This window comes from Oncorhynchus mykiss, chromosome 24 (assembly GCF_013265735.2).
Source record: "Oncorhynchus mykiss isolate Arlee chromosome 24, USDA_OmykA_1.1, whole genome shotgun sequence".
NCBI lineage: Eukaryota > Metazoa > Chordata > Actinopteri > Salmoniformes > Salmonidae > Oncorhynchus > Oncorhynchus mykiss.
In genome coordinates this window covers 34,527,222-34,545,419 of record NC_048588.1, presented here as the reverse complement: position 1 = coordinate 34,545,419, position 18,198 = coordinate 34,527,222, and the positions used below count along the sequence as shown (strand labels likewise).

At 45.0% G+C, this 18,198-nt stretch overlaps 1 protein-coding gene across 5 annotated transcripts in view; it reads right to left on the bottom strand.

The window, feature by feature from the left end:
- The window catches only part of LOC110503217 (1-phosphatidylinositol 4,5-bisphosphate phosphodiesterase eta-1-like), a 136,528-nt gene that overhangs the window by 92,782 nt on the left and 25,548 nt on the right, over positions 1-18,198 (bottom strand). The window contains exon 1 of one of the 5 annotated variants that reach the window (XM_036961457.1): positions 17,746-18,193. The exons of the other annotated variants lie outside the window; for them this stretch is intronic. Within the exon in view, the coding sequence (XP_036817352.1) occupies positions 17,746-17,788 (43 nt within the window). The 5' untranslated portion in view covers positions 17,789-18,193. Of the gene's footprint in view, positions 1-17,745; positions 18,194-18,198 lie in introns of those variants that run through there. 5 annotated transcript variants of the gene reach the window in all.

The following is an 18,198-nucleotide window of genomic DNA, read 5'->3' as shown; positions in this document are numbered from 1 at the left end:
TTACACTCACCTGGCACTCTCACGCTCACCTGGCACTCTCACTCAGACATGGCACTCTCACACACACACGTCTGTCACTCACCTAGCGAAGCCAGTCTACGTATCGATGGCACAGCCACGAAGCCGCCCAAATGGTAGACCCTACGGGCAAGCAGTGTTGTCACGGTTACCACAGCTGGACGGGAGTTCGGGTTTGACCGCGCCACCGGACCACAGAACACGTCCATGTCTCTTTAGCTCAGAGAGCTAACATAGTCGCGGAGTCCACTGCCGTTATACACAAAGCCACAACCTGTGACTAACCAGCTCTGAGAATCTGATCGTCTCTGGCGTCGACCTGAGACTCTGTAGACCATTACAGGGCGGCAGGGTGGCCTAGTGGTTAGAGCGTTGGGCTAGTAATCGAAAGGTTGCAAGTTCGAATCCCCTGAGCTGACAAGGTACAAATCTGTCATTCTGCTCCTTTGTTCTTAACTGACCTGCCTAGTTAAATAAAGGTTAAATAAAATGACCTAATCAACAACAACAACTAGCCATCCAACTCCATTACATTTCCTTCCAAGAGCTCCCTCTCTCTCTCTCTCTCTCTGAACTCTGAATCAGTCATTGACACACCGTGACAGCAGGCCCCTGGCCCCAATCTGTCTATCCCACGCTCTTTCTCTCTCTCCTCACATCTTCTCTCTCCTCTCCTGCCTCTCTCTCTCTGAAGCTCTGAAGGCCTTTTGTGTGTGAGAGAGAGAGAGAGAAAGTAGAGAGAGAGAGAGAGAATGAGAGAGAGAGAATGAGAGAGAGAGAGAGAGAGAGAGAGAGAGAGAGAAAGAGAGCGAGAGTAAAGAGAGAGAGAGATGTAGCGAGAGAGAGATAGGGTCAATCTGGCCCATTTGGGGAGTTAAGTGGGGTTAAGATAAAGTGATGACGCAACAGTCATAATAACACTACACTACCAACCCTATGGTCTAATGGATAGAGACTTAACAGAGGATCTGTGTGTGTATTCATGAGAGTGTAGCTAGGTGCACCGTGAATGTTCTGGCTGTTAGCATTAGTGGGTTTGCGTATGAGTGCATGTATTCGGTTAAATCCAGACAACAGTACACACCAGTGTCCTTAAGGGGTTTGATATCCCATTGAGATGCAGTTTACTGGCATCCGGATTGGATCCCAGCTTCGTGTTTAATGAAAACACATTAGATAGGACAATGTGGCAATATGTTTTTTTACTTTGGGTTTGTGTGGTTTGATTAAAATGTGTGGTTAGAAAATACACCGCATTTCCATCCTCTCTAGCATGGCCAGACAGTGGTGACTAAGCCCTATCTCTACTATCCTCTGTAGCATGGCCAGACAGTAGTGCCTAAGCCCTATCTATACTATCCTCTCTAGCATGGCCAGACAGTGGTGACTAAGCCCTATCTATACCATCCTCTCTAGCATGGCCAGACAGTAGTGACTAAGCCCTATCTATACTATCCTCTCTAGCATGGCCAGACAGTGGTGACTAAGCCCTATCTATACTATCCTCTCTAGCATGGCCAGACAGTGGTGACTAAGCCCTATCTATACTATCCTCTCTAGCATGGCCAGACAGTAGTGACTAAGCCCTATCTATACTATCCTCTCTAGCATGGCCAGACAGTAGTGATTAAGCCCTATCTATACTGTCCTCTCTAGCATGGCCAGACAGTAGTGACTAAGCCCTATCTATACTATCCTCTCTAGCATGGCCAGACAGTGGTGACTAAGCCCTATCTATACTATCCTCTCTAGCATGGTCAGACAGTAGTGACTAAGCCCTATCTATACTGTCCTCTCTAGCATGGCCAGACAGTAGTGACTAAGCCCTATCTATACTATCCTCTCTAGCATGGCCAGACAGTGGTGACTAAGCCCTATCTATACCATCCTCTCTAGCATGGCCAGACAGTGGTGACTAAGCCCTATCTATACTATCCTCTCTAGCATGGCCAGACAGTAGTGACTAAGCCCTATCTATACTCTCCTCTCTAGCATGGCCAGAAAGTAGTGACTAAGCCCTATCTATACTATCCTCTCTAGCATGGCCAGACAGTGGTGACTAAGCCCTATCTATACTATCCTCTCTAGCATGGCCAGACAGTGGTGACTAAGCCCTATCTATACTATCCTCTCTAGCATGGCCAGACAGTAGTGCCTAAGCCCTATCTATACTATCCTCTCTAGCATGGCCAGACAGTGGTGACTAAACCCTATCTATACTATCCTCTCTAGCATGGCCAGACAGTAGTGACTAAGCCCTCTCTATACTATCCTCTCTAGCATGGCCAGACAGTGGTGACTAAGCCCTATCTATACTCTCCCTCTCTAGCATGGCCAGACAGTGGTGACTAAGCCCTATCTATACTATCCTCTCTAGCATGGCCAGACAGTAGTGACTAAGCCCTATCTATACTATCCTCTCTAGCATGGCCAGACAGTGGTGACTAAGCCCTATCTATACTATCCTCTCTAGCATGGCCAGACAGTGGTGACTAAGCCCTATCTATACTCTCCTCTCTAGCATGGCCAGACAGTGGTGAATAAGCCCTATCTATACTATCCTCTCTAGCATGGCCAGACAGTAGTGACTAAGCCCTATCTATACTATCCTCTCTAGCATTGCCAGACAGTAGTGACTAAGCCCTATCTATACCATCCTCTCTAGCATGGCCAGACAGTGGTGACTAAGCCCTATCTATACCATCCTCTCTAGCATGGCCAGACAGTGGTGACTAAGCCCTGTCTCTACCATCCTCTCTAGCATGGCCAGACAGTAGTGACTAAGCCCTATCTATACTATCCTCTCTAGCATGGCCAGACAGTGGTGACTAAGCCCTATCTATACTATCCTCTCTAGCATGGCCAGACAGTGGTGACTAAGCCCTATCTCTACTATCCTCTCTAGCATGGCCAGACAGTGGTGACTAAGCCCTGTCTCTACCATCCTCTCTAGCATGGCCAGACAGTGGTGACTAAGCCCTATCTATACCATCCTCTCTAGCATGGCCAGACAGTGGTGACTAAACCCTATCTATACTATCCTCTCTAGCATGGCCAGACAGTGGTGACTAAGCCCTATCTCTACTATCCTCTGTAGCATGGCCAGACAGTGGTGACTAAGCCCTATCTATACTATCCTCTCTAGCATGGCCAGAAAGTGGTGACTAAGCCCTATCTATACCGGGCTATTCTGAATACCGACGGATTGATTTTCAATACCATTCCATTCATTTTCTTCACAAAAATGTTTAATTGAGCCAGTTACATGGTGCGCTTGTTTACAAACGGCATTTGGAGCAAACTGATAATCCACTGTTGAACAACACTTGATATATCCACTGATGAGCAGCACGTTAGGTGGCTAACTTGCAATATCAAGCTTCTTGGTTACAGCAGAGACAATAGCCTTTTGTATAACTCTATGAGCTGGGTTGACTGTCCTTGCATTTAGTTAATGTTCGGGTGCACTTGTTAGCATTTGGCTAGCGTTCACTATGGGAATTCGCTAATACTTTATTAGCGTATTTTATATCTATGTTCTAATGTTTGGGAAGAAACAGCGCCCATTGTGTGCACTGCCTGTAATACCGTATACTGGTACAGGTATGGTACAGGAGGAGAAGGGGGTAGCTGCAACCCAATATGGCGACCGGAGTATGTGTCAAAAGGAAAGAAGTGGATGTGTGGGAAGTAGTGAGTGTGTCGAAAGGAGTGGGTGTGTCAAAAGGAAAGTAGTGGGTGTGTCGAAAGGAGTGGGTGTGTCAAAATGAATGGAGTGGGCGTGTCAAAAGCTCTCTGCTATAGATTAAATGGTTTTGATTGAGCTGTGTTTTTTATTCTTCCGTTTCTTACCACGTAACTACCATACCGCGAGAGTTCGGTCTTCTGTATCGAAGCCAGGGGATGAGTCTGAGTCGTATTTCACTATTAGTTTTACACAAATAATTGTAAAGTTTCAATTATAAATCTGACTATTATTTATTTTGTATTAAAAGTACTGATGATGGGTGTACTGTTGCTTGTATGCGTGTGCTCACTGTGACTGTCACCCTGATATTGGCTACCAGGTAACGGCTTCCGTCGTTGCTTTGCAAGCGGGAGCAAAGGACACCGTGTCCCGGTACAACCGATACCACACCGGTACAACACCGATACAACACCGGTACGACACCGGTACAACACCGATTCAACACCGATACCACACCGGTACAACACCGATTCAACACCGGTACGACACCGGTACAACACCGATACAACACCGATACCACACCGGTACAACACCGATACAACACCGATACCACACCGGTACAACACCGATTCAACACCGGTACGACACCGGTACAACACCGATGCAACACCGGTACAACACCGGTACAACACCGATACGACACCGGTACAACACCGATACAACACCGGTACGACACCGGTACAACACCGATACAACACCGGTACGACACCGATACGACACCGATACAACACCGGTACAACACCGATACAACACCGGTACGACACCGATACGACACCGATACGACACCGATACGACACCGATACGACACCGGTACAACACCGATACAACACCCGTACAACACCGGTACAACACCGATTCAACACCGGTACGACACCGGTACAACACCGATGCAACACCGGTACAACACCGGTACAACACCGATACGACACCGGTACAACACCGATACAACACCGGTACGACACCGGTACAACACCGATACAACACCGGTACGACACCGATACGACACCGATACGACACCGGTACAACACCGGTATAACACCGATGCAACACCGGTACGACACCGATACGACACCGATACGACACCGGTACAACACCGGTACAACACCGATGCAACACCGGTACGACACCGATACGACACCGATACGACACCGGTACAACACCGGTACGACACCGGTGCAACACCGATGCAACACCGATACAACACCCGTACAACACCGGTACAACACCGATACAACACCAGTACAACACCGGTACAACACCGGTGCAACACCGATGCAACACCGATACAACACCCGTACAACACCGGTACAACACCGATACAACACCGGTACGACACCGATACGACACCGGTACAACACCGGTACGACACCAGTACAACACCGGTACAACACCGGTACAACACCGGTACGACACCAGTACAACACCGGTACAACACCAGTACAACACCGGTACAACACCGGTACAACACCGATACAACACCGGTACAACACCGATACAACACCGAGACAACACCGATACAACACCCGTACAACACCGATACAACACCAAGACAACACCGATATAACACCCGTACAACACCGATACAACACCGTTACAACACCGGTACAACACCGGTACAACACCGGTGTAATGCTTGTGATTCAATAGGAGGGTTTGAGCTGAAGGATTTCCCTATTTCTATAATATACTAAACAGCCCTGAAGTGATGACTTGAAGTGTAGCCTACCGAGACATAGGTGTAATTGGGGATATTTAGGATCACTGAAAGTTCATATTTACATTTAGTGTGAATAGCTGACTGTAAGCTACATGAATGTATGGTTCATTCCATGACTGAAGGATGCTGCTTCTGATGGATATGGTTGACTACTTTAATGTTTGTTATTCCAGTCCTAAGTTGATGTGCAGGGACAAGCTGTCACTGTCATCTGACCATTAGCTGAACGGTGTTGTACTGTCTGTATTTCTGTTGATGTTTGTCCTGTTTTACATTGATAGTAATTCATGTGTAAAAAAGCTAGATCTCACACACACACAGACAGACAGGCAGACAGGCAGACAGGCAGGCAGGCAGACAGACAGGCAGACAGACAGGCAGACAGACAGACAGACAGGCAGACAGACAGGCAGATAGACAGACAGACAGACAGACAGACAGACAGACAGACAGACAGACAGACAGACAGACAGGCAGATAGACAGACAGACAGACAGACAGACAGACAGACAGACAGACAGACAGGCAGACAGACAGACAGACAGGCAGACAGACAGACAGACAGACAGACAGACAGACAGACAGACAGACAGACAGACAGACAGACAGACAGACAGACAGACAGGCAGACAGGTAGATATTGTATTATATCACACGAAAAGTGTAGTACACTATAAGCTGTGGTCTGCCACAAAATAAGTTTATATCTAGGGGTTCCATGTAGAATCATTTTGGTTCCAGGTAAGGACCCTTTTGGTTCCAGGTAGAGGGGTTCCACAAAGAATAATTTTGGTTCCAGGTAGAACCCTTTGGGGTTCAATGGAGAATCCTTTCCACAGAGGGTTGTACACAGAACACAAAACGGTTTTACCTGGAACCAAACTGGGTTCTCCTATGTGGACACCTGAAGAACCCTTTTGGAACCCATTCTTCTAAGAGTGTGTGACTAATGTGACGCGACGCATGTTCTTTCCACTCCACATGATGAGGGTTGAAATTGGTGAAACGACAACCATATATGGAGCATATTGCGTCTGACCCTAGGTTTTACAACCTAGAAACATAGATGTTCTTCTCTTACCATCATCACAGTCAAAGATCAGACTGAAAATCTCTAAAATATCACACTACAGACCACCGAACTCTCTCTCTCTCTCTTTTTTGTACGAGGTAGAACCCTTTTGGTTCCAGGTAGAACCCTTTGGGGTTCCGTGTAGAATCCTTTTAGTTCCAGGTAGAACCCATTTGGTTGAAGGTAGAACCACTGGGTAGCTTAAACGAAGATACACACACGGCCAGCGAAAAATGCATGAAAACACACAAACACAAAACCCATATGCATACAGTGCCTCTGGAAAGTATTCAGACCCCTTGACTTTTACAAAAAAAAATTGCATTACAGCCTTATTCTAAAATGGATTACATTTGTATTTCTCCTCATCAATCTACACTCAATACGCCATAAGGACAAAGCTAAAACAGTTTTTTTTTTATGTTGCTAATTTATTAAAAATACAAAACAGAAATACTGAATTTACATAAGTATTCAGACCCTTGGCTATGAGTGTCACGCCCTGGTCTTAGTATTTTGTGTTTTCTTTATTAATTTGGTCAGGCCAGGGTGTGACATGGGTTTATTTATGTGGTGTGTTTTGTCTTGGGGTTTTAGTAGGTATTGGTTTTGTGGTTTAGTGGGGTTTTCTAGCAAAGTCTATGGCTGTCTGGAGTGGTTCTCAATCAGAGGCAGGTGTTTATCGTTGTCTCTGATTGGGAACCATATTTAGGCAGCCATATTCTTTGAGTGTTTCGTGGGTGATTGTTCCTGTCTCTGTGTTTGTTGTCACCAGATAGGACTGTTTAGATTTTCACGTTACGTTTGTTGTTTTTGTATTGTTCGTTTTTTCTTCGTCATTAAACATGTTTCAAGAATACCACGCTGCATTTTGGGTCCGACTCTCCATCACCGCAAGAAAACCGTTACAATGAGACTCAAAATTGAGCTCAGGTGGATCCTGTTTCCATTGATCATCTTTGAAGATGTTTCTACAACTTGATTGGAGTCCACTTGTGGTATTTTCAATTGATTGGACATGATTTGGAAAGGCACACACCTGTCTATATAAGGTCCCAAAGTTGACCGTGGATGTCAGAGCAAAAACCAAGTTGTGAGGTTGAAGGAATTGTCCGTAGAGCTCCGAGACAGGATTGTGTTGAGGCACAGATCTGGGGAAAAGTAACATAAGCATTGAAGGTCCCCAAGAACACAGTGGCCTCCATCAGTATTGAAGGTCTCCAAGAACACAGTGGCCTCCATCAGTATTGAAGGTCCCCAAGAACACAGTGGCCTCCATCAGTATTGAAGGTCCCCAAGAACACAGTGGCCTCCAACAGTATTGAAGGTCCCCAAGAACACAGTGGCCTCCATCAGTATTAAAGGTCCCCAAGAACACAGTGGCCTCCATCAGTATTGAAGGTCCCCAAGAACACAGTGGCCTCCATCAGTATTGAAGGTCCCCAAGAACACAGTGGCCTCCATCAGTATTGAAGGTCCCCAAGAACACAGTGGCCTCCATCAGTATTAAAGGTCCCCAAGAACACTGGCCTCCATCAGTATTGAAGGTCCCCAAGAACACAGTGGCCTCCATCAGTATTAAAGGTCCCCAAGAACACAGTGGCCTCCATCAGTATTGAAGGTCCCCAAGAACACAGTGGCCTCCATCAGTATTGAAGGTCCCCAAGAACACATTGGCCTCCATAAGTATTAAAGGTCCCCAAGAACATAGTGGCCTCCATCAGTATTAAAGGCACCCAAGAACACAGTGGCCTCCAACAGTATTAAATGGAAGAAGTTTGGAACCACCAAGACTCTTCCTAGAGCTGGTCGCCCGGCCAAACTGAGCAATCGAGGGAGAAGGGCCGTGGTCAGGGAAGTGACCAAGAACTCGATGGTCACTCTGACAGAGCTCTAGAGTTCATCTGTGGAGATGGGATAACCTTCCAGCATGACAACCTTCTCTGCAGCACTCTACCAATCAGGTAATTATGGTAGAGTGGCCAGAAGGAAGCCACTCCTCAGTAAAATGCACATGACAGCCTACTTGGAGTTTGCTAAAAAAGGTACCTAAAGACTCTTAGACCTTGAGAAACAAGATTCCCTGGTCTGATGAAACCAAAATTAAACTGCTTGGCCAAAATGCCAAGTGTCACGCCTGGAGGAAACCGGGCACAATCCTCCAGATCTCTCAGGACCTCAGCCTGGGGCGAAGGTTCACCTTCCAACAGGACAACAGCCCTAAGCACACAGCCAAGACAATGCAGGAGTGGCTTTAAAAAAGAGATAAAGAGAAAAGAGGAGAATGACAGAGGGTATGAGGATGTCAGCTCAGCTGGCGAAGGGTGAAAGGGACAGAGATGGAAAGAGAGAGACAGAGAGCAATAGAGAGAGAGAGATATAGAAACCCGATTTTGGTAAACTCCCATATCTACTGGGTGAAATAGCACAGTGTGCCATCACTGCAGCAAGATTTGTGACCTGCTGCCACAACAAAAGGTAAACCAGTGAAGAACAAACACCATTGTAAATACAACCCATATTTATGCTTATTTATTTTCCCTTTTGTACTTTAACCATTTGTACATCATTACAACACTGTATAAAAACATATGACATTCGTACTGTCTTTATTCTTTTGAATCTTCTGTGTGCAACTGTTGATCTTCGGCAATGTAAAAATATGTTTCCCATTGCCAATAAAGCCCCTTGAATTGAATATAGACAGATTGAGAGAGATGGATAGAAAGAGAGAGGGATATAGAAAGATAGCGAGAGATGGAGAGACAGAGACACAGAGAGATATATTGTAACGGCATTCAGAGGTGGAAGAAGGATCGGACCAAAGTGTTCTGTAATATTTAATGAAACGAACTGAACACTGAAATACAAACCAATAAAGTGAACGAAGGAAAACCGAAACAGGACCGTGTGGACCAAACACTCACACGGAAAACAAACCAGAAGTGAAACCCAGGCTACCTAAGTATGATTCTCAATCAGAGACAACTAGGCTACCTAAGTATGATTCTCAATCAGAGACAACCAGGCTACCTAAGTATGATTCTCAATCAGAGACAACCAGGCTACCTAAGTATGATTCTCAATCAGAGACAACCAGGCTACCTAAGTATGATTCTCAATCAGAGACAACCAGGCTACCTAAGTATGATTCTCAATCAGAGACAACCAGGCTACCTAAGTATGATTCTCAATCAGAGACAACCAGGCTACCTAAGTATGATTCTCAATCAGAGACAACCAGGCTACCTAAGTATGATTCTCAATCAGAGACAACCAGGCTACCTAAGTATGATTCTCAATCAGAGACAACCAGGCTACCTAAGTATGATTCTCAATCAGAGACAACCAGGCTACCTAAGTATGATTCTCAATCAGAGACAACCAGGCAACCTAAGTATGATTCTCAATCAGAGACAACCAGGCTACCTAAGTATGATTCTCAATCAGAGACAACCAGGCTGACAACCAGGCTACCTAAGTATGATTCTCAATCAGAGACAACCAGGCTACCTAAGTATGATTCTCAATCAGAGACAACCAGGCTACCTAAGTATGATTCTCAATCAGAGACAACCAGGCAACCTAAGTATGATTCTCAATCAGAGACAACCAGGCTACCTAAGTATGATTCTCAATCAGAGACAACCAGGCTACCTAAGTATGATTCTCAATCAGAGACAACCAGGCTACCTAAGTATGATTCTCAATCAGAGACAACCAGGCTACCTAAGTATGATTCTCAATCAGTGACAACCAGGCTACCTAAGTATGATTCTCAATCAGAGACAACCAGGCTACCTAAGTATGATTCTCAATCAGAGACAACCAGGCTACCTAAGTATGATTCTCAATCAGAGACAACCAGGCTACCTAAGTATGATTCTCAATCAGAGACAACCAGGCTACCTAAGTATGATTCTCAATCAGAGACAACCAGGCTACCTAAGTATGATTCTCAATCAGAGACAACCAGGCTACCTAAGTATGATTCTCAATCAGTGACAACCAGGCTACCTAAGTATGATTCTCAATCAGAGACAACCAGGCTACCTAAGTATGATTCTCAATCAGAGACAACCAGGCTACCTAAGTATGATTCTCAATCAGAGACAACTAACAACACCTGCCTCTGACTGAGAACCATACTAGGCCGAACACAGAAACCACATATAGAAAAACAAATATAAACTGCCCACCCCAACTCACGCCTTGACCATATAAACAAAGACAAAACAAAGGAACTAAGGTCAGGACATTGCAGATATATTGAGAGATAGCGCAGAGACAGATATATAGAGAGAGATAGAGAGATAGATATAGATAAAGAGACAGAGATGTAGATATAGATAGATCGAGAGAGATAGAGACAGAGATGGAAAGAGAGATAGAGAGAGATGGAAAGAGAGATAGAGATGGAAAGAGAGATAGAGGGACAGAGATGGAAAGAGAGATGGAAAGAGCGATAGAGAGAGATGGAAAGAGAGATAGAGAGAGATGGAAAGAGAGATAGAGAGAGATGGAAAGAGAGAAAGAGGGACAGAGATGGAAAGAGAGATAGAGGGACAGAGATGGAAAGCGAGAGAGAGAGATGGAAAGAGAGAGAGAGAGATGGAAAGAGAGATAGAGAGACAGAGATGAAAAGAGAGATAGAGACACAGAGATGGAAAGAGAGATAGAGAGACAGAGATGGAAAGAGAGATAGAGGGACAGAGATGGAAAGAGAGAGAGGGACAGAGATGGAAAGAGAGAGAGGGACAGAGATGGAAAGAGAGATAGAGGGACAGAGATGGAAAGAGAGAGAGGGACAGAGATGGAAAGAGAGATAGAGAGACAGAGATGGAAAGAGAGATAGAGGGACAGAGATGGAAAGAGAGAGAGGGACAGAGATGGAAAGAGAGATAGAGGGACAGAGATGGAAAGAGAGATAGAGAGAGATGGAAAGAGAGATAGAGAGACAGAGATGAAAAGAGAGAGAGAGACAGAGATGGAAAGAGAGATAGAGAGAGATGGAAAGAGAGATAGAGAGACAGATGAAAAGAGAGAGAGAGAGACAGATGAAAAGAGAGAGAGAGACAGAGATGGAAAGAGAGATAGAGAGAGATGGAAAGAGAGATAGAGAGACAGAGATGAAAAGAGAGATAGAGAGACAGAGATGGAAAGAGAGATAGAGAGAGATGGAAAGAGAGAGAGAGAGACAGATGAAAAGAGAGAGAGAGAGAGATGGAAAGAGAGATAGAGAGACAGAGATGGAAAGAGAGATAGAGAGAAAGAGATGAAGAGATAGAGATGGAAAGAGAGAGAGGGACAGAGATGGAAAGAGAGAGAGGGACAGAGATGGAAAGAGAGATAGAGAGAGATGGAAAGAGAGATAGAGACAGAGATGGAAAGAGAGATAGAGACAGAGATGGAAAGAGAGATAGAGGGACAGAGATGGAAAGAGAGATAGAGGGACAGAGATGGAAAGAGAGATAGAGGGACAGAGAGGGACAGAGATGGAAAGAGATATAGAGGGACAGAGATGGAAAGAGAGATAGAGGGACAGAGATGGAAAGAGAGAGAGGGACAGAGATGGAAAGAGATGGAAAGAGAGATAGAGGGACAGAGATGGAAAGAGAGATAGAGAGAGATGGAAAGAGAGAGAGAGAGATGGAAAGAGAGATAGAGAGAGATGGAAAGAGAGATAGAGAGAGATAGAGGGACAGAGATGGAAGAGATGAAAAGAGAGATGGAGACAGCGATTGTAATGGTTTTCTTCCGTCGAAGGAGAGGAGGACCAAAATGCAGCGTGGTTAGAGTTCATGGTTTTTAATATGAGAAACTAAACATGAACACAATTACAAAAAACGTGGCAAAAACCCAAAACAGTCCTATCTGGTGCAGAGAACACAAAGACAGGAAACAACCACCCACAAAACCCAACACAAAACAAGTTACCTAAATATGGTTCCCAATCAGAGACAATGACTAACACCTGCCTCTGATTGAGAACCATATCAGGACATACATAGAAACGGACAAACTAGACACACAACATAGAATGCCCACCCAGCTCAAGTCCTGACAAACAAGGAAAACACAAAAGAACTATGGTCAGAACGTGACAGCGATTGAAAGAGAGAGAGAGCATGCTGAGATTCTTCATCATCATCACCATCATCATCATCAGGAGAGGAAAGGCAGGAATAGAAACTAATTTGACATGAAAAAGCAATTAGCAACAGTGTGCCACTCTCATACACACACTTAGAAATAGAATGACCTGCAGATCTCTCTCTCCCCCTCTCTCTCTCTCTCTCTCGCCTTCTCTCTCCCTCTCTCTCTCTCTCTCTCTCTCTCGCCTTCTCTCTCCCTCTCTCTCTCTCCCTCTCTCTCTCTCTCTCTCTCTCTCTCCCTCCCTCTCTCTCTCTGTTCAATTTTCTATTTCAATTTAAGGGCTTTATTGGCATGGGAAACATATGTTTACATTGCCAAAACAAGTGAAGTAGATAATTACACATTACACTCACAAAAGTTCCAAAATGTCATATTATATATATATACAGTGTTGTAATGATGTACAAATAGTTAAAGTACAAAAGGGAAAATAAATAAACATAAATATGGGTTGTATTTACAATGTTGTTTGTTCTTCACTGGTTGCCCTTTTCTTGTGGCAGCAGGTCACAAATCTTGCTGCTGTGATGGCACACTGTGGTATTTCACTCAGTAGATATGGGAGTTTATCAAAATTGCGTTTGTTTTTCGAATTCTTTGTGGGTCTGTGTAATCTGAGGGAAATATGTGTCTCTAATGCAGCTCAGTTTCCACCTCATTTTGTGATCAGTGTCACATAGTCTGTCTTCTCTTGACAGCCAGGTCTGCCTTCGGTGGCTTTTCTCAATAGCAAGACTATTCTCACTGAGACTAGACATTTTGGGTCAGTCACATTGATCAGGTATTCTGCCACTGTGAACTCTCTGTGTTATTTGGGTCTAATTGTGTTGCTGTCCTGGGGATCTGTGGGGTGTGTTTGTGTTTGTGAACAGAGCCCCAGGAACAGCTTGCTTAGGGGACTCTTCTCCAGGTTCATCTCTCTGTAGGTGATGGCTTTGTTATGGAAGGTTCGGGAATTGTTTCCTTTTAATTGGTGTTTATGTTGAACACAGAGGATATTTTTTGCAGGATCTTTCAGGAGTGTTCCTTAGTAGTCTTAAACAAATCTACTTTGAAGCAAAAGTATAAACACAAGAATCCATCCCACACACATGGTTATGGGCTTAAAAAAAGAAGGCACCTGTACCATGTCAGATATCGAGTTAAAACATTTTACATTACATTAGTATTATATTTTGAGTTTGCATCCCAATACTACATTTTATACACATCACAGAAGACTGAAATATAACAACACCGTTTGAAAGAGAAACACCGGATTTTCTTAAGTTTAATTAATTTTTTATAGGTTTATTAATTACGATTAATTATGTAAAATATTTACAACCATTCCACCCATGAGGCCAATAGAAGGCGATGTGGTCCTTTGACTGCAGGCAAGGGCTACCAATCTGGGGCATGGACACCCACTCACCACATAACAGCAGCTATAGAACACGTCCCCTTTGTGTTTCTGTCTGTAGCTCAGTATACAGTATGGGAGTATACCGTATATCACTATGGGTTAGAAAACATAGGGCTAGGCTAGCATCACCCACTATAGCCTACAGGACTAGGCTAGCATCACCCACTATAGCCTACAGGCCTAGGCTAGCATCACCCACTATAGCCTACAGGACTAGGCTAGTATCACCCACTGTAGCCTACAGGCCTAGGCTAACATCACCCACTATAGCATCACCCACTATAGCCTATAAGGCTAGGCTAGTATCACCCACTATAGCCTACAGGCCTAGGCTAGCATTAGATACTATAGCCTATAGGGCTAGGCTAGCATCACCCACTATAGCCTACAGGCCTAGGCTAGCATCAGATACTATAGCCTATAGTGCTAGGCTAGCATCCCCCACTATAGCCTACAGGCCTACGCTAGCATCACAGACTATAGCGTACAGGGCTAGGCTAGCATCACACACCATAGCGTACAGGCCTAGGCTAGCATCACCCACTATAGCCTATAGGGCTAGGCTAGCATCACCCACTATAGCCTACAGGCCTAGGCTAACATCACACACTATAGCCTATAGGGCTAGGCTAGTGTAACGGATGTGAAACGGCTAGCTTAGTTAGCGGTGTGCGCTAAATAGCGTTTCAATCAGTGACGTCACTTGCTCTGAGACCTTGAAGTAGTTGTTCCCCTTGCTCTGCAAGGGCCGCGGCTTTTGTGGAGCGATGGGTAACGATGCTTCGAGGGTGACTGTTGATGTGTGCAGAAGGTCCCTGGTTCGCGCCCGGGTATGGGCGAGGGGACGGTCTAAACTTATACTGTTACACTAGCATCACACACTATAGCCTACAGGCCTAGGCTAGCATCATATACTATAGCCTTTAGAGATAGGCTAGCATCACACACTATAGCCCATAGGGCTAGCCTAGCATCACACACTATAGCCTACAGGCCTAGGCTAGCATCACACACTATAGCCTATAGGGCTAGGCTAGCATCACACACTATAGCCCATAGGGCTAGCCTAGCATCACACACTATAGCCTACAGGCCTAGGCTAGCATCACACACTATAGCCTATAGGGCTAGGCTAGCATCACACACTATAGCCCATAGGGCTAGCCTAGCATCACACACTATAGCCTACAGGCCTAGACTAGCATCACACACTATAGCCTAAAGGGCTAGGCTAGCATCATATACTATAGCCTATAGGGCTAGGCTAGCATCACACACTATAGCCCATAGGGCTAGCCTAGCATCACACACTATAGCCTACAGGCCTAGACTAGCATCACACACTATAGCCTAAAGGGCTAGGCTAGCATCACACACTATAGCCTATAGGGCTAGGCTAGCATCACACACTATAGCCTATAGGGCTAGCCTAGCATCACACACTATAGCCTACAGGCCTAGGCTAGCATCACACACTGTAGCCTAAAGGGCTAGGCTAGCATCATATACTATAGCCTATAGGGCTAGGCTAGCATCACACACTATTGCCTAAAGGGCTAGGCTATCATCACACACTATAGCCTATAGGGCTAGCCTAGCATCACACACTATAGCCTACAGGCCTAGGCTAGCATCACAGGCCTAGGCTAGCATAGGCAGATTCATCTCCTCTGGCTAGAGAGGGTTACATTATTAGGCAGATTCATCTCCTCTGGCTAGAGAGGGTTACATTATTAGGCAGATGAATCTCCTCTGGCTAGAGAGGGTTACAGTATTAGGCAGATTAATCTCCTCTGGCTAGTGAGGGTTACATTGTTCATCAGATTAATCTCCTCTGGCTAGAGAAGGTTACATCATTAGGCAGATGAATCTCCTCTGGCTAGAGAGGGTTACATCATTAGGCAGATGAATCTCCTCTGGCTAGAGAAGGTTACATCATTAGGCAGATGAATCTCCTCTGGCTAGAGAGGGTTACATTATTAGGCAGATGAATCTCCCCTGGCTAGAGAGGGTTACATTATTAGGCAGATGAATCTCCTCTGGCTAGAGAGGGTTACATTATTAGTCAGATTAATCTAATCTGGCTAGAGAGGGTTACATTATTAGGCAGATGAATCTCCCCTGGCTAGAGAGGGTTACATTATTAGGCAGATGAATCTCCCCTAGCTAGAGAGGGTTACATTATTAGGCAGATGAATCTCCCCTGGCTAGAGAGGGTTACATTATTAGGCAGATTAATCTAATCTGGCTAGAGAGGGTTACATTATTAGGCAGATTAATGTTTTGAGCCCTTTTAAACTAATTTATGTTTATGGGCGGACTGGTCAATATTTTGGCCAGTGGACCAGTCTAATTTAGGTTTGTGTGGGTGGGGGCCGTAAGGGAGGGGGGAAAGGGCCAGTCTAATTTAGGTTTATGTGGGTGGGGGCCATAAGGGAGGGGGGAAAGGGCCAGTCTAATTTAGGTTTATGTGGGTGGGGGCCTTAAGGGAGGGGGGAAAGGGACAGTTTAATTTAGGTTTATGTGTGTGGGGGCCATAAGGGAGGGGGGAAAGGGCCAGTCTAATTTAGGTTTATGTGTGTGGGGGCCCCTAAGGGAGGGGGGAAAGGGCCAGTCTAATTTAGGTTTATGTGGGTGGGGGCCTTAAGGGAGGGGGGAAAGGGCCAGTCTAATTTAGGTTTATGTGTGTGGGGGCCATAAGGGAGGGGGGAAAGGGTCAGTCTAATTTAGGTTTATGTGGGTGGGGGCCTTAAGGGAGGGGGGAAAGGGCCAGTTTAATTTAGGTTTATGTGGGTGGGGGCCGTAAGGGAGGGGGGAAAAGGGCCAGTGAGTTAGAAATGCCAGGGATGATGTTTGTCCCAGACTACACCTGAATATGTTCTCCCTACAGACATAAGTGTTCCATTTTAAAAATAAAACACTGAAGAAAATTTGATTAAAATGGCTGAATGGTTAGCCTACACAATTTATTTTGGTTCACATTGGCAAAATGAATGTGTATCTAACTGTATCAACAAAAGCACATGCAACTCTTGTCAGATAAGCCCGGGAAAAAAGCGGATTTTCTGCCCCCTCGCGACAGACAGACAGCCTGCAGGGAACAGAAGGCAGTCGGCCTCAACACCACTGACAGCTCTCTTCATCCGCTGCCTCTCACTCCCGAGGAGTGGGCGTGCGCTCTCGGGTTCCATTGCCTACTGTTCTACAAAGACATATTTCCTGGCAAGACAAAAACACTCCCAACATGAATGTATGAGTCAAATTGAGAACTTCCTAGGATCATACCAAAAAAAAAAGCGTTATTTTTTTTTTTAACAAATTGGCTACATAGTAAAGACATTAAAGCATGGGCTGTGATGTTGCACTCACAACAATGTAGTGATTTTTTCCCCACCAGACCTATGCATAACAAATGCTTATTTATCACACTCACAATGACAGCCTCAGAAAACCAGCAAAGCACAGGCATATCAAAAGTCAAATTAAGAATTTAGGAATGGAGCAACCCATTCAAAAGACAGTCCAGGTTTAAACATAGGCTACATTTTGATAATACACCCTCGCCCCTCATCACCTAGTATACCATTACACGTACATTGAAATCCAGTAGAATTTAGTAGAACGCTTACCCTTCTCAAAACTGAGATTTTTGGATACTTCGAGTTCAGCCATTTAAGACTAATTTTGTGTTTGCATAGCTTTGGATAAATAATTCCTCTCAGGGATAAAGATGGAGCGATACTGATACTGTTTTGAGGTAGTGCTCTCAATTAGTTTTTTTGTCCGTTCATCCACTTTGGACATCATTTCCATTAGATAGTCTCCAGTAAGGTACAATAGTTGCCCAGGCGTGAAATCCCATATGTTGGTCTGAAATTACCCCCGTGCTGCTCTTAGTCCAAATGGAACGCATGTTTTCATCCGTGTCACACAGTCGCCAAACGACCCAGAGATGAACTGAATTGACAGAAACAGGACCCTCTCTCTGAACGCTCCACAAAACCTGCTTGCTTATCTCTCCTGCGCAACATAAACACGCATGTCTCCGCTTATCTCTCTGCGCAGAGAGAGCGAAGGCGATG